The following is a 27507-nucleotide window of genomic DNA, read 5'->3' on the forward strand; positions in this document are numbered from 1 at the left end:
AGAAGACATAACAAACATAAATGTATACACACCGAATGTTAGAGCAGCCAGATTTATAAAGCAAACTCTGTTAGACCTAAAGAAGGAAATAGACACTAATACCAAAATAGCAGGGGACCTGAACACCCCACTGTCAATATTGGACAGATCATCTGGACAAAGAATCAGCAGAGAAACACAAGATTTAAACAACACTCTAGACCAATTGGACTTGGCAGATATCTACAGAACATTCCATCCAACAAACTCAGAATATTCATTCTTCTCATCAGCACATGGATCATTCTCCAGGATAGATCACAAGTTAGGTCACAAATCAAGTCTCAACAAATTCAAAAAAATTGGAATTATCCCATGTATTTCTTCAGACCACAATGGATAAAATTAGAAATCAATAACAAACAAAATTCTGGAAACTATACAAACACATGGAAATTTAACAGCATTCTACTTAATGACATATGGGCCCAAGAAGAAATAAAACAGGAAATCAAAAAATTTACTGAAACTAATGAGAAAAATGATACATCATACCAAAACCTATGGGATACTGCAAAAGCAGTACTAGGGGGGAAATTTATCACATTAAATGCTTATTTCAGAAGAATGGGAAGATGGCAAGTGAACAACATAATACTTCGCCTAAAGAACTAGAAAAACAAGAAAATCCAAACCCAGAGTTAGCAGATGGAAAGAAATCCTTAAGATCAGAGCAGGACTTAATGAAATTGAAACCCAAAAAATGATACAAAAGATCAATGAATCGAAAAGTTGTTTTTTTAAAGATAAATAGGATAGACAAACTATTAGCATTGCTAACTAAAAAAAGAAGAAAGAAGACCCAAATAAGAAAAATTAGAAATGAAAAAGATGATATTACAACTGATTCATCTGAAATACAAGGAATCATTCATAACTACTATAAACAACTATATGCCAACAAATTTGAAAATCTGGAGGAAATGGATAAATTTCTGCAAACACACAAACTACCAAAACTGAGCCAAGACAATGTAGAAAATCTGAACAGACCAATACCAATAAAAGAGATTGAAGCTGTTATCAGAAGGCTCCCAACAAAGAAAAGCCCAGGACCAGATGGATTCACAGCAGAATTCCACCAAAATTCAAGAGGAATTGACTCCAATTCTCTACAAACTATTCCAAAAGATTGAAACAGAGGCAATTCTCCCAATCTCATTCTATGCAGCAAACATCACCCTGATACCAAAATCAAGAAAAGATACAATTAAAAAAGAAAACTACAGGCCAATATCCTTGATGAATATAGATGCAAAAATCCTCAATAAAATACTAGCTAACAGAATACAACACATATGCAAAACTATACACCATGATCAAGTGGGATTAATCCCAGTAATGCAAGGTTGGTTCGACATGCACAAATGAATAAATATGATACACCATATCAATAAAATCAAATACAAGGACCATATGATCATCTCTATAGATGCTGAAAAAGCATTTGGCAAAATTCAACACTCATTCGTAATAAAAACTGTCTACAAGTTAGGTATAGATGGAAAGTATCTCAACATAATTAAAGCCATATATGATAAACCCACTGCCAATATCATCCTGAATGCAGAAAAGCTGAAAGCTTTTCCATTAAGAACAGGAACTAGATAAGGATGCCCACTCTCAACACTTCTATTCAACATAGTGTTGGAAGTACTAGCCAGAGCAATCAGAGAAGAGAAGGAAATAAAGGGCATCCAAATTGGAAAAGATGAAGTCAAACTGTCCCTGTTTGCAGATGACATGATTCTATATATTGAACATCCTAAAGCCTCTACAAAAAAACTCCTAGAGTTGATAAATGATTTCAGCAAAGTTGCAGGATGCAAGATCAACAGACAAAAATCAGTATCATTTCTATTCTCCAATAGTGAACATGCAGGAAGAGAAATCAAGAACACTTGCCCATTTACAATAGCCACAAAAAAAATAAAATCCTTAGGAATAGAGTTAACCACGGATGGGAAAAAATCTCTATAATGAGAACTACAAACCACTGCTGAAAGAAATTAACGAAGACACAAGAAGAAGAAAAGATATCCCATGCTCTTGGATGGGAAGAATCAACATTGTGAAAATGTCCATACTACCCAAAGTGATATACAAATTCAATGCAATCCCCATCAAAATTCCAATAACATTTTTCTCAGAAATGAAAAAAATTAACCAGACATTTATATGGATTAACAAAAGACCACACATAGCCAAAGCAATTCTGAGCAAATAAATAAAAAATAAAGCTGGAGGCGTAACACTACCTGACTTTAAACTATACTACAAAGCTATATAAACAAAACAGCATGGTACTGGCATAAAAACAGACACACTGATCAATGGAATAGAATAGAGAATCCAGAAATCAAGCCACACACCTACAGCCATCTGGTCTTTGACAAAGGCACCAAGCCTATACTCTCGGGAAGAGACTGCCTCTTCAGCAAATGGTGCTGGGATAACTGGATATCATTATTCAGGAGAATGAAACTAGACCCATGCCTCTCACCATATACTAAAATCAACTCAAAATGGATTAAAGAATTAAATATACACCCTGAAACAATAAAACTCCTTAAAGAAAACATAGGGGACACACTCCAGGAAGTAGGAGTAGGTACAGACTTCATGAATACGACCCCAAAACCATGGGCAACCAAAGAAAAAATAAACAGATGGGATTATATCAAACTGAAAGGCTTCTGCACAGCAAAAGAAACAATTAACAGAATTTAAAGACAACCAACAGAGTGGGAGAAAATATTTGGAAAATATGCATCTGACAAAGGATTAAAATCCAGAATATACAGGGAATTGAAACAACTTTACAACAAAAAAACAAGTAACCCAATTAAAAAATGGGCAGAAGAGCTAAATAGGCATTTCTCAAAGGAAGATATATGAATGGCCAACAGACACATGAAAAAATGCTCAACATCACTCAGCATCCAGGAAATGCAAATCAAAACCACACTGAGTTACCATCTCACCCCAGTTAGGATGGCTAATATCCAAAAGACTGTGAATAATAAATGTTGGCAAGGTTGTGGAGAAAAAGGAACTCTCATACATTGTTGTTGGGACTGCAAAATGGTGCAGCCTCTATGGAAAATGGTATGGAGTTTCCTCAAACAATTGCAGATAGATCTACCATATGACCCAGCTAGCCCACTGCTGGGAATATACCCAGAGGAATGGAAATCATCAAGTCAAAAGTATGTCTGTTCTCCAGTGTTCATTGCAGCACTATTTACAATAGCTAACAGATGGAACCAGCCCAGATGTCCATCATCAGATGAGTGGATACGGAAAATGTGGTATATCTACCCAATGGAATACTACTCTGCTATAAAAAAGAATGAAATACTGCCATTTGCTACAACATGGATAGACCTAGAGAAAATTATATTAAGTGAGACTAGTCAGGCACAGAAAAAGAAATATCATATGTTCTCACTTATTTGTGAGAGCTAAAGATAAATAAATAAATACACTGGGTGGGGGGAGGGAGGGAAGAAGACACAACAATTATAATTCCTTGAAGTTGATACAACAAGCAAACAGATATGAGGTTGTTGTGAGGGCTGGGGGAGAGGGAGGAAGGAGGGAGTTTTCTGTAATTGGCCACAATAATCAACCACATCATACATTGACAAAATAAAATTAAATTTTTTTAAAAAGTAATACTGATGAGGTAAAATATACACCTCCTATGTCTTATATAATTTTTGTTTTTTCTATCCCTCCATATTTTTCTTCTTGTGTTAAATATCTCCTAGTGTATCATCTTACTTACCTTGTTGTTAATTTTGCCACATACTGTTTTGTCATTGTCTTAGTGTCTCCTCTGGAGATTACAGTGAGTGTCTTAAATAATCTAGGTCAGATTAATACCAACTTCATTTCATAGCATACAAAAACTTTGCTCCAATATAGCTATGTTCTCTTTCTCTTCCACTGGTGATTTATTGTCATACAAATTAGATTATTAAACATTATAAACCCATCAACACAATTTTATAATTATTGCTTTGTGCCGTTGTCTTTTAAATTAGGTAGGAGGGGAAAAGTTACAAACAAAAATACATTTATATTGTCTTTTATATTTACCTATGTATCTACCTTTAGTGGTATTATTTCTTCACATGGATTCACATTGTTTAGTGTCTTTTCATTTTAGCCTGAAGGGATACTGTTAGTACCTCGTGTAGGGTAGATCTGCTAGTGATAAATGCTCTCAGTTTTCGTTTTTCTGGGAATGTATGAAATTCTTTTTCATTTTTGAAGGACGGTTTTGTCAAATACAGAATTCTTGCTTGGCAGGTGTTTTCTTTCATCACTCTGAATGACATCCCATTGCCTTCTGACCTCCACAGCTTTTAATGAGCAGTCACCTGTTAATCTTCCTGAACATTTCTCTTGCTGCTTTCAAGATTCTCTCTTTGTCTTTGACTTTTGACAGTTTGACTACACTGCATCTAAGAACGGATCTCTCAGTTTATCCTACTTTGAGTTGTTTGAACTTCTTAGATATATACATTTTGCTTTTCATGAAATTATGGAAGTTTTCTGCCATTATTTCTTTGATATTCTTTCTGCCCCTTTCTCTTTCTCCTCTCCTTCTAAAACTCCAGGAATGAGTATTTGATATGCAGGACAATGTACCACAAATCTCTGAGGCTCTGTTCATCTTCCTTCATTCATTTTTATTTCTGTCCTTCCAACTGGGTAATCTCAATTTATCTATCTTCATGTTTACTGATTCTTTCTTCTGCCAACTGCTGTTGTCCTGTAATAAATTTTTTATTTCAGTTATTGTACTTTTCACCCCCAGAATTTTTATTTGGTTCTTTTCATAAGTTCTATCTTTTTATTGATACTCTGTATTTGATTACTATTATTCTCATACTTTCCCTTAGTTCTTTAGACATGGTGTTCTTTAGTTCTTTGAACATATTTATAATAACTAATTTAGGCTTTGTCTAGGAAGTCCTAAATGTGTGCTTCCTCACAGAGTTTTAATTTTTTTTCCCCATGCATGGGCCACATATTCTTATTTCTTTGTGTGCCTCATAATTTTTTCTTGAAAAGGAGACATATTAAATAATATAATGTGGCAACCCCAGAAATCAGATTAACCCTCTCCTCAGGTTTTTTGTTGTTGCTTATGGGTTTTATTTTTGTTACTGTTGCTGTTTGTTTAATGTCTTTCCTGGACTAATTATGTAAAGTCTGTAATTCCTATAATGTACCATTGAATCTTTGCTTGGCTAGCCTAGTGGTCATTTAATAACTGGATAGAGATTTTTGTAATGACCTCGAATTGATAAAGTTTTTTTTGTTTGTTTTTTGTTTTAGTTTTCTGATTTTGGGGGTTTTTCCCTTTGTGTGTATATTGGGTCATGGTTTTGATGTTCAGGTAGGCTGTTTACAACCCTGCTTTGGCTTTTACTTTCTGTTTTCATAGAGCCTCCAAGTCAACCAAAGGTGAGCATTTAGGGCCTTCTTAGATATTTCCCAGTTATATGCACGTGTGTGTGTGTGTGTGTGTGTGTGTGTTTCCAAGTCTCTAGGAATATGTTAGAGCTTTGAAAAGCCCTCTGTGAACATCTCATTTCTCAGATCTTTCTTTTAAGCTTTATGGCCAGCCTCTTGTTTGCCCCAATGGTTATTGCTGCCTCAGGAAGCTGCAATGTTAAACCATTCCCACTGATTGTTTTTTACAAACACCCTGAAGATAAGACTTTTCCCACTGAGCAAACTCTGGGTCAGAGCAAATAACAATAAGCCTTATAAATGAAACCTTTCCAGGTAGTTTCCAGACAATTATCTGGGGGTAGGGCTTTCTTAACAATTCCAAACCCAGTCTGCACCATCTAGTGTCTATTAAGCTACTGGTTTTTATAGTCACTGTAATTGAAAGCTTGTTGGTTTTCAAAGATACTGTAAACACCAGTTCAGAGCTGGGGAGATGTGGATGGAAATAGGGCATTTTAAACACCACAAATCTTGCTGTTATTGCTTAGATTCTACTATTTTTCTTGAATAAATTCTCCTCGGGTTGCTGCAAGCCTTTTGTTAATTTCCAGAGTTCTGAAAATGTTGATTTGGCAGTTTTTACAGTGTTCTAGTTGTTTTTACGTAAGAGTGGATTTTTGGAGGTTCTTACTCTGTCATTCCTGAAGTTCCCCCCACCCCAACATACAACATTTTCTTTTAATGTAAGAAAAATATGGAAACATCTTTTTATATATATATACATATATATATATCAGTAATGAAAAGGCTAAACAAATCATGGTATATCTTATGTAGTAGAATACTATACAGCTAGTACAATGACCTTTTGTCTAACTCATTTTAATATTAAGGAAATAGTAATTTGTTCTTGAGAGAGAGGTAGGCCTACAACATAAAGAGATGACCTTCTAAATCCCATACTACCAAAAAAGGAAATGTGGAGAATTTTTATTTTGTTGTTTGTGTCTTTCTCTGTTTTCCAATTTTTCTATATTTCTCTTATATTAAAACATAATAATAATAAATGTTATTTAAGAAATATTTGAGCCACACTGAGGCTCTACTTGTTCTAAAAATCTCAAATTGACCCCACTTATGTTGGAAAACCTTACTTTCAAAGCATTCACATCCCCTTCTCTTTTCTTTCAAACACTGGGAGAGAGCACACGCCAAAAGTTTCAACAGCAGAGAGTTCCGATCAAGATGGTGGAATAGACGGTCCCCGGCATCACTCTCTCCCACAAATCAACCAATTTACAAATATAAAAATGTAACATCAGCCAAGCTGGGGCCACTGGAGCTCAGGGGAAGAGGAGGAGAGATCTACAGAGTTCATGAAGGTGGGAGAAACTACGATGAGAGAAAGAAAAAACTGCTCTGAGGGTTTTGGGCTGCGACTGCTTTAAGGCTAGAGCTGATGAGCACATGGAACAGGAGCCGGCAGAAGCCACAGCTATGCCCTTCACGTGGAGTTATTTGGAGGTGGCAGGCGAGAAGAGGGCCTTGGTGGCCCCCAGAACAGCAAGACCATAATAGGGTTCTTATGGACCCACGCAGGAGTGAAGAGCCAGAACAACTGAAAAAAGGGGAGCCATTCAGTGGCCGGTGAGTCATTGCAAGGGACCTGCACAGGGCACATCCCATGGGAAGTGTTTGGAGCACAGATGGTGGAGGAGCCCGGCCCACCAGGAGTACACTGGGACACAGCAAGGACAGCCAACCCACCCCCATATCAGTGCAGGACCACTCAGAAGAGACTGGTCGGGAGTGCAGAATTGCATGGGGTACAGTTTGATGAAAAAACTCAGGCCCAGATCAGAGTGTCTACACAACACAGATCCACCAGGTCTCTGGAGAGCCAGAAATACCTATAAGGTCAACAATTAAGCCCTGAGCTGCACAAAAATCCTTCCCTAGGGAAACAGCAGCAAAGCAGCAATTTAACTCAATCACACAGCTCAAGTACTGGTTCCCACAGGAAGTTCCCCTATTTTAGAAGTTAGCAAAGGACAAAAAATTAGTTCCAGCCCAGGCACACCACCAGCACCTTGGGGCTTGCCTGGGAACTGGAGGCTTGGAGCCGGGGATGGACCTCACTCCCACATCCAGGCACACCACACCAGTCCTTTGGGGCCCGTCCGGGGACCAGAGGCATGGGGAAGGGGAACAGACCCCCTTCCCACAACCAGGCACAACATGCCAGTGCCTCGGGGCACACCTGGGGACCTGAGGCATGGAGAAGGGGACTGGACCCCTCTCCCATGACCAGACACACCACACCAGGGCCTTGGGGACTGCCCAGATTCTCAAGGCATTGAGAAGGTGACTGGCCCACTCCTATATCCAGGCAAACTGCCAGGGACTCGGGGCCCTGCCTAGAGGCCCAGGGCATGGAGTTGGGGACCAGACCCCCCTCCAACAACCAGGCACACTGTACCAGCACCTCAGGGCCCACCCAGGGTCACGAGTCATGGAGAAGGGAACTGAATGGCCCTCCCACAACCAGGCACCAGCTCATCAGGGCCAGCCTGGAGACCCAGGGCATGGAGAAGGGGACTGGATCCCCCCTCCCACAGCCAGGCACACTGTACCAGCACTTCAGGGCCTGCCCAGGGACCTGGGGCCTGGAGAAGGGGACCAGACCCCCCTCCCACAACCAGGCACACCCTGCCTGCTCCTCAGGGCCTGCCCAGGGACCAAAGTTATGGATCCGGGGACTGGACCACCCTTCCACAACCAGGCAGACCACACCAGCACCTCGGGGCCCATCCCAAGGTGGGTCCCAAGGCATGGAGAAGGGGACTGGACCCCCTCCCACAACCAGGCACACTGCACCAGTGCCTTGGGGCCAGCCTGGGGACCAGAGGCATGGAGAAGGGGACCAGACACACCCCCACAACGAGGCACACCACCAGCACCAAGAAGCATGCCAAAAGCATCACCTCCACGTGGGTGGCCCACCACAGCCACCACAATAACCTTGGCTGCTGTGAAAACAGCTAGATGCCACAACCACCACGCAGATGGTCCACCAACCTCTGAAGTACATTGACACAAGGACAGTCACCAGCAGATATAAAGAAAAGAAGAGGATGTCTCTCTCCACAAAGCCCATTTCAGAGTGACAGAAGAAGCATCTGCTCTATGATAATATTGGGGGACCTGATCACACCTCTCAGCATTGGACAGATCATCTAGGCAACAAATTAACAGAGTAACCATTATTCTTTCAGAGGGAGAGAAGAAATCTAGGGTAATTCGGGGGGGGGGGTGGAGGGAGTGGGGGATGGGGAGAGATTGGACAAGGGGCATAAAGAATAATACGATTTGTAACAATATGTATGCTACTAATATTGATTTGATCAACATATCTCAGTGCTGAACCCCAAAAATATGCATAATCAATTTTGATTCAATAAATAAAATAAATTACAAAATTAAAAGAAAAAACTATTTGCAATAGTAAAAAAACTGTAAATAAGGCACATGTCCATCAACGGGTGAAAGATAAACAAATGGTGGCATATCCATGCAATGGGATACTATTGAGCAACAAAAAAGAATAAATTATTGATACATGCAACAATGGAGATGATTGTGAAAATAAATGCCAAGTGAAAAAAGCCAAGAAAAAAAAAATCCAACAGCAAATATTTTGAGTAGTGAATTTTTTTTTTTTTTTTTTTTTTTTGGTTTGGGGACCCCTTTGAGAATATGATTAAAATCATTTGTTCTATTTCCACCAAAATGTATATATATACATTGTTTTATCTATAATTTTCAAGCATATGATTAAATTCATTAATCCAGTTAAGAACTACAAAGAACACATCTCCATTAATATGAAGACGTGGAGAAAGGGTAGAAATCTGAGAGTTTTGAAGCTGTACATGTGGATATATCAGAAGAAAAAAAGAGGCTCAGAGGGGAAATGATTTGCCCAAGGCACACTGATAATAGACATGAGTCACATCCAGGTCACTCAACTCCCAGGTCAAGGCTCTTCCCACCAAGCTACCTTAAATCACAGAACAAATGGCAGTCTTCTTTAGGTTCTCCAATATTTTTATGGGCCCTCTGCCAAAGACAAGCTCTCGTTGTGGCTTCTCTAACTGGCTCTGACATTCATACCTGATTCCAAGGATCCTTGGGATAGAAAGATGAAGGAAAACCTGGCCTGTCGTCCCATGGGGACTTTGCAAATTTAGGTGGTCATACTGTACTCAGTCTGATAAGAGCCACCAAGGGGTCATAGAGAAAGCCCAAGACACAGGACAGACAATCCATCTGGGAATATATGACTAGGTCACAACCTAATTCTGGAGCCACCGGATGGCACATGGAGTAGAAACACTAGTCCAAGAGTGGAGAGTGGAGAATTTGACGAGGGTATGAACGTAAAGACAAGCCTCCACAGAAGTGGGGAGGCAATTCAAGAATGCGTAGAAACTAAAGAAATGGGGGAAAGAATAGAATGTATTTGGGGAGCAGGAGGGGATGGGCACCACATAAGCAAAGGCAGGAAGGGAAGGAACACAGTGACAGCAAAGTAGAGGGCCAGCTCCGATAGGAACCCCTCCCCATGGAGCTCCTGCATGCAGCCCCAGCCCTGTTGTCCCTGTCCCTGGGCCAGCCTCAGAAGCTAATCATGCTTTGTGTCTCTTTGACTCCCCACAGCTCCCCTTCACTGAAGGTCTTTACCACTTTTATCACAATGGCCTGGCAAAGGCCAAGAGAAGACGCAGCCTACACCACAAGCAGCAGCTGGAGAGAGACCCCCGGGTGAGTTTTCCCTGGAAACCTGTCTCCCAACCTCTGCTGCTACAACCAAGCCCAGAGGAGGGTATGGTGGGGGCCGGCAGGGGATTTTGAAGTAAAGGCACTTAGTGTGTTATGATAGGCCAGAGGGACCCTTTGCAGAATGGCACTAGGGACAATCTGCTCCTTTGTCTTGTGCATAATAAACAATCCTAGGCCCCTTTATAGGGTTGGGAGAGAAGAAAACAGGGATACTACCCTTTTACTGGTTGTCTTCTCCTGAGTTATTGTGGGACTGTCTCCTGAGGACTTTGGTTTGCTTGGGAACATGTCCTGGCCTGTGATGGATGGGAAGACACCAAGCAGTTTAAGGTCATTTTATGAAAGGTTTCTATTGATGAATCCACACTCTCCAAGGAGGGTGTCATGCCCCATACTGTGAATGGAAGAATGAGTGGACCAGTAAGTGACCAGCTCACGACAGGCAGCAGGCTTCTCAGTGTCCATGCATGTTTGTGGCCATGATCATCTCAGCTTTTCTTCTCACCCTGTATTTTCTTGCACTGACCTAATTTGCCCCCATGCCTCAACTGTCTTCTTGAGGCTCGTGACCCACATTTTTTATCTCCATCCTTACCTCACTCTTGGGTTCCACGTCCTATTTCCTGCTCTCCCTGACAGCTCAAATTCAACTTTCCTCCAACCAAACATATAATCTTAGCCACAAAGCAGCTCCTCTTCCAGGGTTCCTATTCCCTGCTTTTAAGAATAGGAGCTTGGGTCATCACTGAATCTTCCCTTTTCCAATCTTCCACCATCCTTATGTACCTACACACTCAACCAATTGGGATGATTTCTCTTATGCAACTCACCAAGAGAGAAAGTAATAAACCAGGCAAGTTGCTCTCTATGCATTGAAGGCAGCATAACCTCTTTCCCAAGATTCTTGGGGAAGAGCTGATGAAAAGTGGGTCAGACATTTGAGTGAGAGATTTTCACGAGACTCCTTTTGAACTGATGGAATCTGGAAACTCATTCTTGTGGGGATTTTCATGTGAACACTTCCCCAATTTTAATTTAGGCTTTAATTAGGGATGCAGATGAAGCAGCTTCCCCAGAAGATCACCATCTAATGGCCACAGCCCATTTTTCTTTAACTACTCAACCCAGGGATTTGTACATTCTGCTCTGAGAAATTATATTTGTCTTTATAGTAAGAATGAAGCTGCCTGTGCTGCCAGCCAATGCCAAGCATTCTTGCAGTGTCTGTTGTAGAAGCTGGCACCCCACCTAAGGGAGAAGCTCTCTTTTCTGTGTGATAACATCCTGGGCCCTGGCTATACCAATATATTGCCTGGGGATACCTTTGGGCAGCCATATGGACAGAGATCTTGCCTGTCTCATCTATGAACCCAAGGTGGGCACCAGTAGACAAAGACCACTCTGGTGCACTATGACACTGGTTTTTCCCACACTTCAACCCTGCCCCATGATCTGGCCCATTATGGTTAATCGTTTCCCTTTTATTTATGTATTTGTTTAAGAGTCCCATTGGTTTTTCTTCTTCCATGATTAAAGGCATTGCCCCAAGATCACTCAGAAAGAAACACAAAAGAAACTGGGGGGACAGAAGGAAAGAGATGCTTAAAAGGCTGGTGTTGGAAAAGAGAACTGAGAAACAATGAAACTAAAGAGACATTATTTGGGTCAGAGAGACTATTTGAGACCTCAAGGATGAGATTTTTCATTTTGGCCATTTCTGAAATGATCTCTGAAATGCTGATCCTTGAAGTGTAGAGTGATGTTTTCAAAAGAGGAGAAAATGAGGTGGGTTGAGTAATAAGGAAGAATTATAGTCATTTGTGTTTCTCTCCAGATATTGTCTATGATTACTAAAAGGGACATCAGTTCTGCCTTCATTATGCATTATAGGAGTCCTGGTGTCCAATTGATTCTACCTGTCAGAGAAGGCTATGAAGGCCAACAGAAAATAGCAGGGAAACTAAATAAGATCATAAGTCTCCTATACGTGTTCTCTGTCTTGTCATCAAGGTTAAATGTCAGAGATGTTGTCAATAATAAACTCATTCTAGGAAAAGAAATAAAGTACAAAAATCTCATAATTCTTTGCAAAAAGAAAAAAAAAACTACTCTTGATGACTACCTTGTTCCAAAATATTAGATTAAGGCCTGGGTCTTTCCTTCATGATGTTGGTGTAGTTTTCTAATGTTGGCATCTGTTGATAGAAAATATGGTGACAACTATTCTTAAACAAAAATTGTTGTCTATGAACAGTGCAAGAGAAGCAATATAAAGATTCTGCTCTACGGGTTTACAGACCTTAAACAAAATGGCAAATATGTCTAGTGTTGGGATACCCTAATTTTTGGATTTCCAAGCACATTCAAACAGAGCACAAAGAGAAAAGTAAATAGAAGTATGGAAATGAAAGGGGAAGGACCAGATTGATCCAGGCTTTTTGTTCGTTTGTTTGTTTATAATTGACACATACTAATCATACATGTTTAAGGGGCACAGTGTGATATAATCCAGGATTTTCTCTATTGCATAGATGTTACAAGTTTTGCTTTATAAACCAAGACCTTACGAGTAAGTTGTTTTATTATTCTGTGCAATGTGCTCTCTCCTGGAACTACCAACTTTAACCATGCTAGCAGCTCCAGCTTCCCTCTCCTCCCTGTGTCTGCACCACTTCCTGGTCTCTCGCTGTCTGCAGGCTTATGAAGGGGAATCCAAAGCCCAGGGAACCATGCACACAAGCGCAGAATGGTCTCAGTTGCCACAGACTCTCAGGGCTGGATCTGTATAGGTAGTTTTTTGGCCAAAGAAACCACCAAAATCTACTACCAACCTTAGAAATAAAGAAGATAGAGAACCAAGATGGCATTTTGTTTTGTTTTGGCTTCAGAACAGAAATTCAATGATGTTTGTCTTTCACTTAGCAGCTAATTTTTATGTTTAAGGGAAAACAAGAAAAAAGACTAGAAAGGGATCATAAAGTACTCCTTTGCATATGTTCATCATTGTTCATCAACACGCAGGGCAATTGCTAAGAAAATAGATTCTGATGGAGGCTGTTAATGGTGTCTTTTCAATTCTTTCTGCTAAAAGGTGAGCAGACTGCTGAATATCATCACTTTGATGCTTGCAGCAGAGGCCTCAGTCAGTCCTTCAGGAAATTCGGAAGCAGTAAAGGCCCTTCAGAGTTACCCCAACTGAAGATAAAGGGACCAGGTTTTTGTGACCCCATATTGACCAGTTATTGGCAAGGGGCATTCCCTAGAAGGGGGCATAGTCTTAGGCAAGTCAACTGCTGCTACCAAAGGCAATTCTCAGTGAAAGACCAATTCTAAGCTATATTTAGCAGCTTGGGGAACTATAGGACATCTCTAAAAAGGTCAGTCGGGCGCACCACAGCATCCAAGTGGCATGGTCTTCAAAGAAGGAAGCGAACTCACATTTGATTCAAGAGGCATTTTCCGGAAGTTGGTTCCATCCATGGATAAGCCCCAAGTGGATCTGGGAACACAACCATGAACTAAGCACTACCTTCCCTTCCAGAGACTTGCAATCTTGGAGGATTGTGTTCTGACCCACTCTAACCATGGCCTCCACTCTATCCCACTCTGACCTCATTTTTTCACATTTCCTGGCTTGACACAGATCAGGGGAGCCTCTGCAATGCCCCTAGAAGAACTCAGGCTGATGTTGGCACTTCTAAAGATGTAAAATAAAGTTCCAGTTTATTCCCAGGCCCATAAATAGGCATTTTCTTCTAAGGTCCAGGGAAACAGTAAAGCTTAAAGTAAAGGACAGTGGTTGTCAATGGTGACAATTTTGTCCCTAGGGAACATTTGGCAATGTGTAGAAACAGTATGAATTGTCACGATGGTGGGGGGGAGGTGCTACTGGCATCATACAAGGTCAAGGTCAGGGATACTATTAAACATCTTAAAGGCACAAGACATCCTTCCATGGCAAAGAATTATCCAACCCAAAATGTCAAGTGCTAAGTTTGAGAAATCCTAGCACAGAGAAGAGACCTGGAGTCAGACAGCCATGATGTGATTCCTGCCAGCTGTGTGACTTTAGGCAGGTTAGTACCTAATCTTTGAGGACTCAGTTTTCTCATCTATAAAATGGGGTGATGATAGGAATTAGCTCAAACGTCATAAGACAGGTGAAGCATTTGTCACTGTTTATCAGTTTTTATTACTATATAACAAACTACCACAAACATAGCAAATTAAAACAAGAAATTATCACACAGTTTTGGTAGATTATAAATTCAGCATGGTATGGCTGGATTCTCTGGTTACGGTCTAAGTGGGCTAAAATCAAAATATTGACCAGCCTGGATTCTTTCTCATCTGGAGACTAGGGAAGAATCTGCTCCAGGCTCATTCGGGCTGTTGGCAGAATTCAGTTCTTTGGGGTTGTAGGACAAAGGTACCTGTGCCCTTGCCAGCTGTTGGCCAGGGTTTGTGCTCTGCTCCTTGGACCACTTGCGTTTTTTCTTATGTGGCTTCCTCCATCTTCAAGGCAGTAGCACATCAAATCGTTATTCTTCACATCTCTGTGAATTCCCCTTCTGCTTTTAAGGGCTCATGTAATTTCCTTGAAACCACCCAGATGACCAGGATAATCTCCCTCTCTTAAGTCAGCAGAAGAGTAACCTTAATTATATCTGGAAGTTCCTTTTACCATATAATGTAACATAACCATGAAAGTAACACCAGGAACTGAAGACCATGGGGGTCAAAATCCTGCCTGACCCTTGACCTTTCTGGAATAATTGACGCACCTTCCAGAGTCAGGGGCTCTTGCCCACACAGTCCAGTTCCCCCACTCCACCCCCACTGCCCTTTCCCAGAAATTTCATTGAACTTGGAGGAGAACTTCAATCTGTAGGCACATAATTTTGACCACATTTTGGGCCCAAATGGTGAAGCTGAGAGATCCAAGTAGAGCAGATCCTGACTTAACTTCCCATCTGGTGGCCAAATTCATTTTCTAGAGATGATGTCAAGAGGTCAACAGGTACAAGCCTTTCATGGGTGATACATTTGCGAGTGACTTGGCGGCATCAGAAGGAGAAATGTGATGGGGGGGAGTGGGAGAGAAGCAGGGGGGAGTTGTCTTTACTGATGCCCCAACGTGTGGGAAAAGCTCGTCTGCCTCAATCCGCTGGTTTTATTATGCAGCGGGGAGCAACTTTGAGCATTTTCTCTGGGCGTTGCAGATGTGCCTGGCTTCCCGCCTCAAAGAGCTGCTGCTAGTGCTATCATTAACTATTTGTAGGAAACAGGGAAGAATTATTTACAACAGCTTCAGAAAGGCACAGGGAAATCTGTTAATGAGTAAGCCTGATTTTTTTCCTAGATGTTGAGAGCACATTTTTAAGTGATGGCTACTGTTCTTGCTGCTGTGCTTACTAAAGTAGAAGCAGGAACACTCTGGGAGGTATGATGCCAGCAAGCCCAGAGATCTCTGGGGAGCTTTAGCTTTCTTTGGGAGTATTCTAGTAAGCTCCGGTGTAGAGAAAAGCAACATGGAGAGAAGTGGCTCTGTGTCATCTTTATAACTCACAAGACTAAGGTTTTAAAGGATGGGCTGGTGAACTTTTAGGACTTCCTGAAAATATTTTAGAGGATTGTAAGGCAAATTTCTCCTGACCTCCCTCACCTGGCTCCTTTCCCAACCTCCCCTAAAATGCAAAAGAAAATGTGTTCATATATCAAAATGCCTCCATAATATCTTTTAAAAATGAGTATTTTGTGTATACTTATTAAACTCACAATGTAACTCCCCTATCTAGTTGCTTGGTAGAAAACCATTTACTCATTCAGCAAGTACTTACTGAGCCCAAGCTATATGCTGGGCACTGTTCTGAGTACTGTGATACAATAATGAACAAAATAGACCAAGTCCTCCTCTGACAAGTCTTGTATAAATAATATGGAGATAAAGGACAGAAAGAAAAAATGACAAACAAAGCAACTTCATGACTGGTGGTGGACGTGCTATGAGGATGGATAAAGCTGAGAGTGCAGAAGAGGGAAGGCCACAGGAGGAGTGTTTCTTTTCTGTAAAAAGCATCCAGGATTGGCTACTCTGGTTAGGTAACATTTAAATATAGACCCAAAGGAGGCAAAGAGGGTATCCATGTAGATATCTGGAGAAAAGGCGTTCTGGGCAGAGGAACCAGTCAGGGAAAAGGCCTGGAACCCAGGGCACACTTGGTGTGTTCTAGGAACAGCAAGGGTTCTAGTAAGGCTGTGAAGGAGTGAGCCCAGAAGAACAGGGAAAGAGATGAGGTCAGAGAGGAACAGGGGCATAAGACCATGCACAATATTAAAGGCAGAGTAAGAACTCTGGGTTGACTTAAATAAGATAGGATTTCTCTGCATCTGGACAAATAATAGACTTTGAGGTGGAGGTGGATATAAGAAATAATTCAGTGCAAGATAACTGCAATATGACAGAAGAGAAAGGCTAGGGGGCTAGGCCAGAGCAGAAGTGGTGGAGGTGATGAGAAACAGGATAGATTTGTGGGATGCTGTGAAGGTGGAGTCTTCAGATTTGCTGATGCATTTACTGCTGGATTAGATGAGGAATGGGAGAGAAAGAGAGAAGGTCAAGGGGGCTCTAGTGGTGTTGGCCTGAGTTACTATAGAATAGAGATAGCCCTTATGTAGATGGGCGAGATGGTGGAAGGAGCATGTTGATGGGGAGTCGGTAGGGAATTAAGAGTTTGGTTTTAAGCATGTTAACATTTGGTGTATGTATTAAGCATCCAAGTGGAGATGTAAAATAAACAAATGGACATAAGGATCTAGGAGAGAGGTCAGAGTTGGAGACATAAATTAGGAGTCACCCTCATAGTATGAGCATTCAATGTTATGAGACTAGTTGAGATTACCTAAGAAATGAGTGTAGACAGAGAAGAGAAATTATGTGAGACTGAGCCCTAGGGCACTCTAAAATTTAGAAGATGGGAAGATAACTGGGGACCAGCTAAGGAGACAGAAGTGGCAGTAACATAGGAAGAGGACCAGAAGTTGGGAGACCTATCTGACCAGTATATCCTACCTCATCCACATTTAACCAAAGTAAGTTTGCCATCCCTGTTATTTCTTATTAGAGATATCAGTGTTTGCTCACTTTTCCCCTCCCTAATCTATTGTTCAAACCCTTTCTCAAAGGGTATTGATGTTCATGGTGCACACATGAGCTCATGAAATAAAAAGGTGGCATAAATTTTGTTTCAACTGGACATGGCTGTGTCTGGGCTGGGCAGTGTGCTTTAAAGCAGGGAGTCACATTTGACTCAGAATGATGGCAATCAAGCTCTTAAAAACTCAAGCCCACCTAGGTAATATCTCAGAGCCAAGACAGCTCCACAAGCTGCAGGTGAAATTACTAGGAAAACATCCTCTGTTCCACATGGCAAGAGGAGAACCTGAGTTGGGCAACTCTTTTTAATTTTAAGGAACTATAAAAAACATGAGGAAGATCAAGTTTGACTTTAAATAAATAAACCAAAAAAACCCTTAACCCACAATTAAAGAAAATAAAAAATCTAAGTTTTGTTGGTTGAATCCTGATCACATTTTCAAAGATTTCAGAAAGATGGAACTCTTAAAATAATTTCCTGTTAAGATTCAAAAATCTATCTAGAAAGTAATTTTTCACTCCTTGAATCATTGCTCCAGATAAATTTTATTCAACAGTGAGCTAAGATTGTAAATATACCTTAATGGAGACATAAATGAATGGTTAAAATAAGTATGTTGAGCTACTGAATATTCCTAAGACAATGTTTTGTGAGGCAAACGTAGGTTTGAAGTTGGAAATGTCTTAGAACAGTTTTTAAAATCTCTTTAGAACTCTTGCTCGTGCATTTTTTAATTGGTTTAACCATTTTCCCTTTATGATGCTCATTGACATGTTCATGATCACATCTCCATCTATAAACAGGCTTCATGCTCTCAAATCCAAATCAAGAGAATTTGGAAAATGAGTGGAGCTGAATTTCTGCCAGTAATTTCAAAGCCTTATGGGTTCAGGAGAGGATAAGAGGGAAGCCAGATCTAGAAATGAGTAAACAGCAGATAGACAAAGAGATTCATGTCTGAATAACAGCCCAATTGCTGGAGTTTATCTAATTGGTTTGCCATTATCTGTACCGAAAATGTTATGTTTTCCATCTTCTCTGTGGCAAATATGTCCCATTTTACAATAAAGAACTTATTGCCTGAGAGAAAACAGGTAACATAAAACAATTTTCCATTTTCCGTTCCCGACTAAAAAGGGACAGCAGGCCACCCTAAGTAAAGAATTACTTAATGGGTGTTAGTTTTTTAGGAGAACTCAGAGAATCCACAGGAGAAAGCCCCCCAAAGGAAATAAGAAAAGAAAAGCAATTAAAACCTATTGTGTGGAAAGAGACTCAAATAATTATCTAGCAGGGAAAAAAGGAGCATGACAGAGAGCCCAATTTGAGGTCATTCTTGAGTTCTTTTTTTTTCTTTTGTTGTTGTTGTTGTTGTTGTTATTTATTTTAACTTAGTATACAATGTAGTTGATTTTTGTGTCCCTTTACCAATTTCTTCTTTATCCCCTCCCTCTTCCCCCTCCCCCCATCAACACTTGTCTTAACAACTTCAAGGAATTGTTGTGATTGTTGTATCTTCTTCCTGCCCCCGTTTATTTGTTTATATATTTATTTATTTATTTATTTTAGCTCCCCAAAATAAGTGAGAACATGTGGTATTTCTCTTTCTGTGCCTGGCTTCATTCACTTAATATAATTTTCTCTAAGTTGATCCACGTTGCTGCAAATGGTGCTATTTCTTTTTTTTTTTTTTTTTTTTTTTTTTTTTTTTTACAGCAGAGTAGTATTCTATTGTGTAGATATATCACATTTTCCTTATCCACTTGTCTGATGATGGACATTTGCGCTGGTTCCAACTCTTGGCTATTGTAAATAGCACCACAATAAACATAGGAGTACATGTGTCCCTCCAACATGATTTCTATTCCCCTGGGCATATACCCAGCAGTGGGATAGCTGGGTCATATGCTAGATCTATCTGTAATTGTTTGAGGCACCTCCACACCATTTTTCATAAAGGCTGCACCATCCTGAAGTCCCACCAACAGTGTATGAGAGTTCCTTTTTCTCTGCAACCTCATCAGCATTTATGATTCTCAGTCTTTTGGATATTAGCCATCCTAACTGGAATGAGATGGTATCTCAAAGTGGTTTTGACTTGCATTTCCCAAGTACTAAGTGATGTTGGGTATTTTTTTCATGTGACTGTTGGCCATTCCTATATCTTCCTTTGAGAAATGCCTATTCAGCTCCTTTGCCCATTTTTTAATTGGGTTACTTATTTTTTTGCTGTTAAGTTGTTTGAGTTCCTTGTATATTCTGGATATTAATCCTTCGTCAGATGAATATTTTGCAAATATTTTCTCCCACTCTGTTGGTTGTCTTTTCATTCTGTTAATTGTTTCTTTTGCTGTGTAGAAGCTTTTTAGTTTGATATAATCCCATTTGTTTATTTTTCCTTTGGTTTCCTGTGCTTTGGGGGTCATATTCATGAAGCCTGTACCCAATTCTACTTCCTGGAGTGTTTCTTTTATGTTTTCTTTAAGGATTTTATTGTTTCAGGATGTATATTTAATTCTTTAATCCATTTTGAATTGATTTTAGTATATGGTGAGAGGTATGGGTCTAGTTTTATTCTCCTATATATCAATATCCAATTTTCCCAACACCACTAGTTGAAGAGGCTGTCTCTTCCCCAGTGTGTAGACTTGGTGCCTTTGTCAAAGATTAGTTGGCTGTAAATACATGGGTTGATTTCTGGATTCTCTATTCTGTTCCATGGGCCCGTGTGTCTGTTTTTATGCCAGTACCATGCTGTTTTGGTTACTATAGCTTTGTAGTATAGTTTAAAGTCAGGTAGTGTTATGCCTCCAGCTTTATTTTTTTTGCTCACGTTTGCTTTGGTTATTCATGGTCTTTCATTATTCCATATGAATGTTAGGATTGTTTTTTTCCATTTCTGAGAAAAATGTCATTGGAATTTTGATGGGGATTGCATTGACTCTGTAGATCACATTGGATAGTATCTTTGCATCTTCTTGTGTCCTCTTTAATTTCTCTCAACAGTGGTTTGTAGTTCCCATTGTAGAGATTTTTAATATCCTTGGTTAACTTTAGTCCTAGGTATTTTATTTTTTCAGTGACTATTATAAATGGGCTAGCTTTCTTAATTTCTTTTTCTGCTACTTCATTGTTGGAGTATAGAAATACTACTGATTTTTGTGTGTTGATTTTGTATGCTGCAACTCTGCTGAAATCATTTATCAACTCTAAGAGTTTTTTTGTAGTCTTTAGGCTGCTCTTTATATAGAATAATATCATCTGAAAACAGGAACAGTTTGACTTCATCTTTTCCAATCTGGATGCCCTTTATTTCCTTCCTTTCCCTGATTGCTCTGGTTAGTACTTCCAACACTATGTTGAATAGGAGTGGCAACAGTGGGCATCATTGTCTTGTTCCTGTTTTTATGACATTGGCGGGATGATATTGGCAGTGGGTTTGTCATATATGGCTTTTACTGTGTTGAGATACTTTCCTTCTAAACCCTATTTATAGAAAGTCTTTATCAAGAACAAATGTTGATTTTTATCAAATGCTTTTTCAGCATCTGTAGAGATGATCATATGGTTTTTGTCTTTGATTTTATTGATGTGGTATATCACATTTATTGATCTGCATATGTTGAACCAAGCTTGCATCCCTGGGATGAATCCTACTTGATCATGGTATATAATTTTGAGTATATGTTTCTGTATTCTACTAGCTAGTATTTTATTGAGTATTTTTGCATCTATATTCATCGTGGATATTGGTCCGTAGGTTTTTTGTTGTATCTTTGTCTGGTTTTGGTATCAGGATGATGTTTGCCTCGTAGAATGAATTTGGGAGAATGGCCTCTGTTTCAATTTTTTAGAATGGTTTGTAGAGAATTGGTATTAATTCTTCTTTGAAGATTTCTTAGAATTCTGCAGTGAAGCAATATGGTACTGGGCTTTCCTTTGTTGTGAGACTGCTGACAAAAGTTTCAATCTCTTTGATTGTTATTGAAAATCTGAATATCTGTTCAGATTTTCCATGTCTTCTTGGCTCAGTCTGGGCAGTTTGTGTGTATCCAGAAATTTGTCCATTTCCTCCAGATTTTCAAATTTGTTGACATATAGTTGTTTATAGTAATCTCCAATGATTCCTTGGAGGTATCAGTTGTAATATCACCTTTTTCATTTCTAATTTTTGTTATTTGTGTCTTCCCTCTTCTTTTTTTAGTCAGCCTGGCTAATGGTTTCTAAATTTAATTTATCTTTTAAAAAAAAACTCTTTGTTTCATTGATCTGTTATATCATTTCTTGGGTTTCTATTTCATTTAGTTCTGCTCTGATCTTAATTATTTTTTTCCATCTACTAACTTTGGGTTTGGATTGTTCTTGTTTTTCTAGTCCTTTAAGGTGAAGTGTTAGGTTGTTCACTTGCCATCTTTCTATTCTTCTGAAGTAAGCATTTAATGTGATAAATTTTCCCCTTGGTACTGCAAAAGCAGTATCCCACAGGTCATTGTTTTCATTGGTTTCAATAATTTTTTTGATTTCCTGTTTAATTTATTCTTGGACCCATATATCATTAAGTAGAGTGTTGTTTAATTTCCATGTGTTTTTATAGTTTCCACAGTTTTGTTTGTTATTGATTTCTAATTTTAATCCATTGAGATCTGAAAAAATACATGGAATAATTTCAATTTTTTTGAATTTGTTGAGACTTGATTTATGACCTGACATGTGGTCTGTCCTGGAAAATGTTCCATATGCTGATGAGAAGAATGAATATTCCAGTGTTGTTGGATGAAATGTTCTGTAGATATCTGCCAAGTCCAATTGGTCAAAAGTGTTGTTTAGATCTTGTATTTCTCCTTTGATTTTTTGCCTAGATGATCTGTCCAATGTGGAGAGTGGGGTGTTCAGGTCCCCTACTATTATGGTACTTGTGTCTATCTCTTTCTTTAGGTCTAATAGTGTTTGCTTTATAAATCTGGCTGCTGCAATGTTGGGTGCAAATGTATTTATGATTGTTTTGTCTTCTTGTTGGATAGATCCTTTTTTCATTATATAGTGGCCTTATCTCTTTTTATGGCTTTTGGTTTACAGTCTATTTTATCTGATATAAGAATAGGTACTTCAGCTTGTTTTTCATTTCTGTTTGCATAGTAGATCATTTTCCATCCTTTCACTCTTAGTCTATGTGTGTCTACAGATGTGGTGAGTCCTTTGAAGGTAACATACTATTGGGCCCATCTTTTTAATCTAATCAGTCAGTCTGTGTCTGTTGAGCAGAGAATTTAATCCTTTTACATTAAGAATTATTACTGAAAGGTACATTTTATTGATTTTGTTTGGATGTTTTAAATATCTTCTGTTCCTTTCTTTCTGATTTACTGTTCATCTTCTGTGTTTGTTTCTCAGGATGGTAGATAACCTTTGTTTCTCTTTATTGTCAGCATTTTTATTTTATATGTGGGATTTGTTCTTTCTTGAGTATTCATGGTAGTGATGGTGGGTTTTCAGGTACCAGACCCAGTACTCCCTTGAGAATTTTTTGTAAGGCCCATGATGTGGTAGTGAATTCCTGCAGTTTTTGTTTGTCTGAGAAATATGCTATTTGTTATTCATTTTGGAAGGATAGCCTTGCTGGGTAAAATATCCTTGGCTGGCAATTTTTGTTTTTTAGTATCTTGAGTATATCATCCCATTCTCTTCTGGCTTTTAGGGTTTCCAGTGAAAAGTCTGGTGTTAGTCTGATAGGGGCTCCCTTATAGGTGACGATGATTCTCTCTTGCAGCTTTTAAGATTTTCTCTTTGTCTTTGAGTTTTGCCAGTTTGACTGTAACATGTTTTGGAGAAGACCTTTTTGAGTTGAATATGTTTTTTGGGGATCTTTGAGCCTCCTGAATCTGAAAGTCTGTGTTTTTCCCTATACCTGGGAAGTTATCTGCCATTATTTCATTGAATATGTTTTCAATGCCATTTCCTTTTTCCTTCCCTTCTGGAATACCCATGACTTGGATATTTGTGTGCTTGAGGTTGTCTGTTATCTCTCTTAGATTTTGTTCATTTTTAAATTCTTTTTTTCTTTTCTTTTTTTGTCTCCCTGCGTTATTCAAAATAGGCTGTCTTCAAAGTCAGAAATTTTCTCTTCTGCTTGTTCTAGTTGCTGGTTAGACTCTGTGTTGTGTTTTTTATTTCATTGAATGAATGCTTTGGCTCCACAAGCTCTGCTACATTCTTTTTCAGGATACTGATTTATTTGCACATTTCTTCTTTCAGATCCTGTATGTTTTTTCTCATTTCATTGTATTGTCTAACTGAGTCTTCTTGTATCTCATTTAGTTTCCTTAAAATTGTTGCTTGAAATTCCTTGTCAGTCATTTCAAGGATTTCCTGTTCTGTAGGATCTAGAACTTGAGAGTTAGTACATTCCTTTGGTGGTGTCATACTTTCTTGGTTTTTCATATTTATGGTATCTCTCCATTGGTGGTTAGTCATTGTGGCATAGGGTTTCAAGGTCTATTCTTTCCAACCTAGTGTTTGGCCTGGATCCTGCAGGGGCTGCTGATTCGGCGCTGCTGCCTCAGGGCCTGGGGATTGGTGAGTCAACCTCTCAGGGGCAGAGACTCACCTGGGCTGGGTCCTGTGGCAGCTGTCAGTTCAGCACTTCTTTCTTGGGGCTTGGGGGTCAGCAGGCCAAGCCTCTCGGGGGCAGGGACTTACCTTGGCTGAGTCTCATGGTGCAGCAGCTCCAATCTTGAGTTCCAATACTCTCTCTGACACCAATTAGCTGTTTTTCCTTGAACAAATGATATTATCTTCCAGTCTTCAGTTCCCTTGTCTATACAGTGAGGAGTGTGGACCAGTTGGTCTCTAAAATGCCTACCTTGGGTCTTAATATCTGAGATTCCAGGGACAAGCTTGAGGCCTCTTCAATTGCTTAATGTCAAAGCTAGGACTAAAACCCAGATATTTATATCTTTATTTTCATTTGACAAACCAATACTCCAAAGTGTTTGGAAGAACTACCATTTATATATTTGCATCCTCATCTTTTAGAAGAAAATTTCAAATGTTGGGTTGTTCAAACCAGTTCAGCAGAGTCTTAAAGTTCCATTTCTTGTCTCAAAAAAAACATGACGGGGTAAAGGTTATTCATCCACATCAAAGATAATAGCTTTTCTGTCATGCTCTATAAGTTGGGATTCCATATAAGATTTCATTTGGCATGGCGGGTGTGAAGAAGTAGGGGTCCTGCAGTTAAAAAATAAAGTTTGAAAATCATTGATTTTAAATAAGTCCCATTATGCAATCCAGCCAATCTGTATGTCCAGCAGGGATCACAAACCAAATGTCTAGAGAGGCTAGGCAAATCATTTACAAATTGAGGTGGGCCAGGTTTAAGCAAAGCAGCAACTCAAGCAGTAGGATAAATGACAAGATAATAGTCTGCTTTTTATGTGGGGAGCACAACCAGGAGCAGTGGGGACTGTGGAGAACCAGAGAGCACACATCCTGTCAAAAGGAGAAATAAGATCCTCCTCCTCAGCTGATTGTTACCTTCAAAAATGCAAGCCGATGGTTGCTAGATCTACCAATTTTTAAAGAAAAGCAAGAAATTACAGTCTTTGTGCAGAATCTTTGATCTTTTAAAAAATGTTAATGACTAAGTCAAAACTTCTTAACACTGTCCAAGCTAAAGAAAATGTCAGCAGAAAATTTCATGGACTGCCATTTTGCGATCCCTACACCACAACTTCCTAGGACAGGGTGACCCAGCATATGGGAAGACACCTCTTTGAATAGCCCTTTTTTAATTTTATATTTTAGTTTTTAAAAAACTCTTTATTGAATTACATAGGGAAAAAGTGCACATATCCTAAACATACACAACTTGATGAATTTTCACAATTTTCATTGTAATATGCAGCCTCCGTATGAAGAAACATTAATATTACCAGCGTCTGAGAAGCTCTACTTGTGTTTCTTTTCAGATATATATTTTTTTTCCTTTTTGTCTTTTTTTTTCGTGACCGGCAACGGATCGCAACCCTCAGTGTCATGCCCGTACCGGACCGGGACCGGCTACGGGATCACAACCCTCGGTGTTGCTCCCGCACCTCGCTCAGCCAGTGAGCGGCCGGTCCGTATGTGGGATCCAAACCCTCAGCGGGAGCGCCACCGCACTCCCAAACAGTGCACTGTAGCAGTGCGCTACCGGGCTGGCCCTCTTTTCAGATATTTTTATGAATAATCCTTGACTTCACTATTTGCCAAGATAATCCACATAAAAATTCCTCCTTAAGGTAACCCCAAAGCTACCTCCTTGTAGCCCTGGTCTGCAATCAAAATTCTGCTTTCTGGGGCCAAATGATTCCTTCTTCTACGTGAGAACCCTTCAATCATTTGAAAATAGTTATCATTTTCCCTGGACCTTCTTAAACATTCTGAGTTCTTTTTGGTGTTTTCATTGAATTTGGTGCTTATTTTTCATGGCTTCATGATCACACCTTTCTGAACATTATTTGAGAACTAAATACCCTACCCAGCTATAATCTGACGATGTCAGAGTAGTACTGGATTCTCACTTCCCATATTTTTCCATATTTTGAAAGTTGTTCTATTAACACATCCTAAGATCATATTAGCCATTTTTTTTCTTTTTTTGAGAAGTCATAGATCTTATTATTGACTAATACGGACGCTACGATCAGCTAAAAATTCTAGGTCCTTCTCAAATACACTGACAACATTTCCATCCATAAAAGATTGATGTATCGGTCCTAAAACAAGGGACTTAGATTTACTTTTCAAATTTTCATCTTATTAGAGTTTATTCTGACCTGTCAAGATTTTATTGGATCCTTATCCAGTCTCCTTCCCACCTTCTTGTCATCTATGATTTTGATCAGCATCAATATCCTCCACCAGTTCTTAACAAAAATATTGAATAGGACAGAAAAAAATGACAAAGCTCAGAAACCTTTGTCCAGGATGATATAAATCTATTAATATATACTCTAAGGAGTATCTCACACCGACCCCATATTAAAAGGAAATTGTAAATCACCCAAAGTCCCAGAAACATTATTCAAGTTAAATGAAAAACAGTGTCTTGCCAAGCAGACTATTTGAAGACTGTGTCTATGTGGCTTAACTGCTTCACTCTGAATCTAGCTGATTTGCTGGTGTATATTCCTCTCTGAGAGATCAGTTTATTTGCCATGGAGCAATCTAATTTAGTCATTCACATGACCAAGATCACCAGACCAACCAGTTTTCAATCTGGTCCTTTGAGACTGTTTGAATTCAGTTGATAACTTGGCCACACACCTGCAACTGGTTGATGTTTAATCATGAAAAAACGTAATCAGAGAATCAAAAACAATGGGTAATTGCTAATCATGAGAGCACCAGGTGGCACTCAAGTGTGGACCAAATCAAATTTTTATAAAACTTGATAAAGTGATTTCTTTTAAATAAGTCAATACATCTCCAGAAATAAACTAATTAAGCCAAGGATCATATTTTCCATGGCTAAAATATAACCTATCATTTGACTTATATCAGTGCACTAAAAAAAATTAGTCTAACACTTATTCATGGGACATGGGCAAGTCACTTAACCTTTACTAATTATCTCCATTTTACCATCTCTATCATTAAATAACAATGAAAGTTCAAATGTCTGGAAATAAATTGCTTTAATTTTTAATCTCTATCATAGAATCACAATGAATGTACAAATATCTGCAAATAAACGCCTGAGGCTTCAAAGTTAGAAAGGTGACTTCATCTTTGAAAGTACACATGAGTTTCATAAATTGTAACTTTGCCAGGGCAGAGAAGGTGATGGTGTCATTTGTCTCTTTTGCACACTCTCCTATTTAATTCTCTACTTGTTCTTGCCTGCCCCTACTCATGAAAATGTTAATGTGAATTTCAACAATGTTTCTCAAACTGTATTAGGTGTAGTCTTTGGATTTATTACCAGAATGTTGTGAATAATAAAAGTATTAGTTAG

General features: G+C 39.3%; 1 protein-coding gene across 1 annotated transcript in view; it reads left to right on the top strand.

The window, feature by feature from the left end:
- Window positions 1–27507, top strand: part of PCSK2 (proprotein convertase subtilisin/kexin type 2) — a 287440-nt gene that overhangs the window by 38892 nt on the left and 221041 nt on the right. The window contains exon 2 of the mRNA XM_008588485.1: window positions 10231–10335. Within this exon, the coding sequence (XP_008586707.1) occupies window positions 10231–10335 (105 nt within the window). The remainder of the gene's footprint in view (window positions 1–10230; window positions 10336–27507) is intronic.

This window comes from Galeopterus variegatus, unplaced genomic scaffold, assembly GCF_000696425.1.
Source record: "Galeopterus variegatus unplaced genomic scaffold, G_variegatus-3.0.2 Scaffold129, whole genome shotgun sequence".
Classification (NCBI taxonomy): Eukaryota; Metazoa; Chordata; class Mammalia; order Dermoptera; family Cynocephalidae; genus Galeopterus; species Galeopterus variegatus.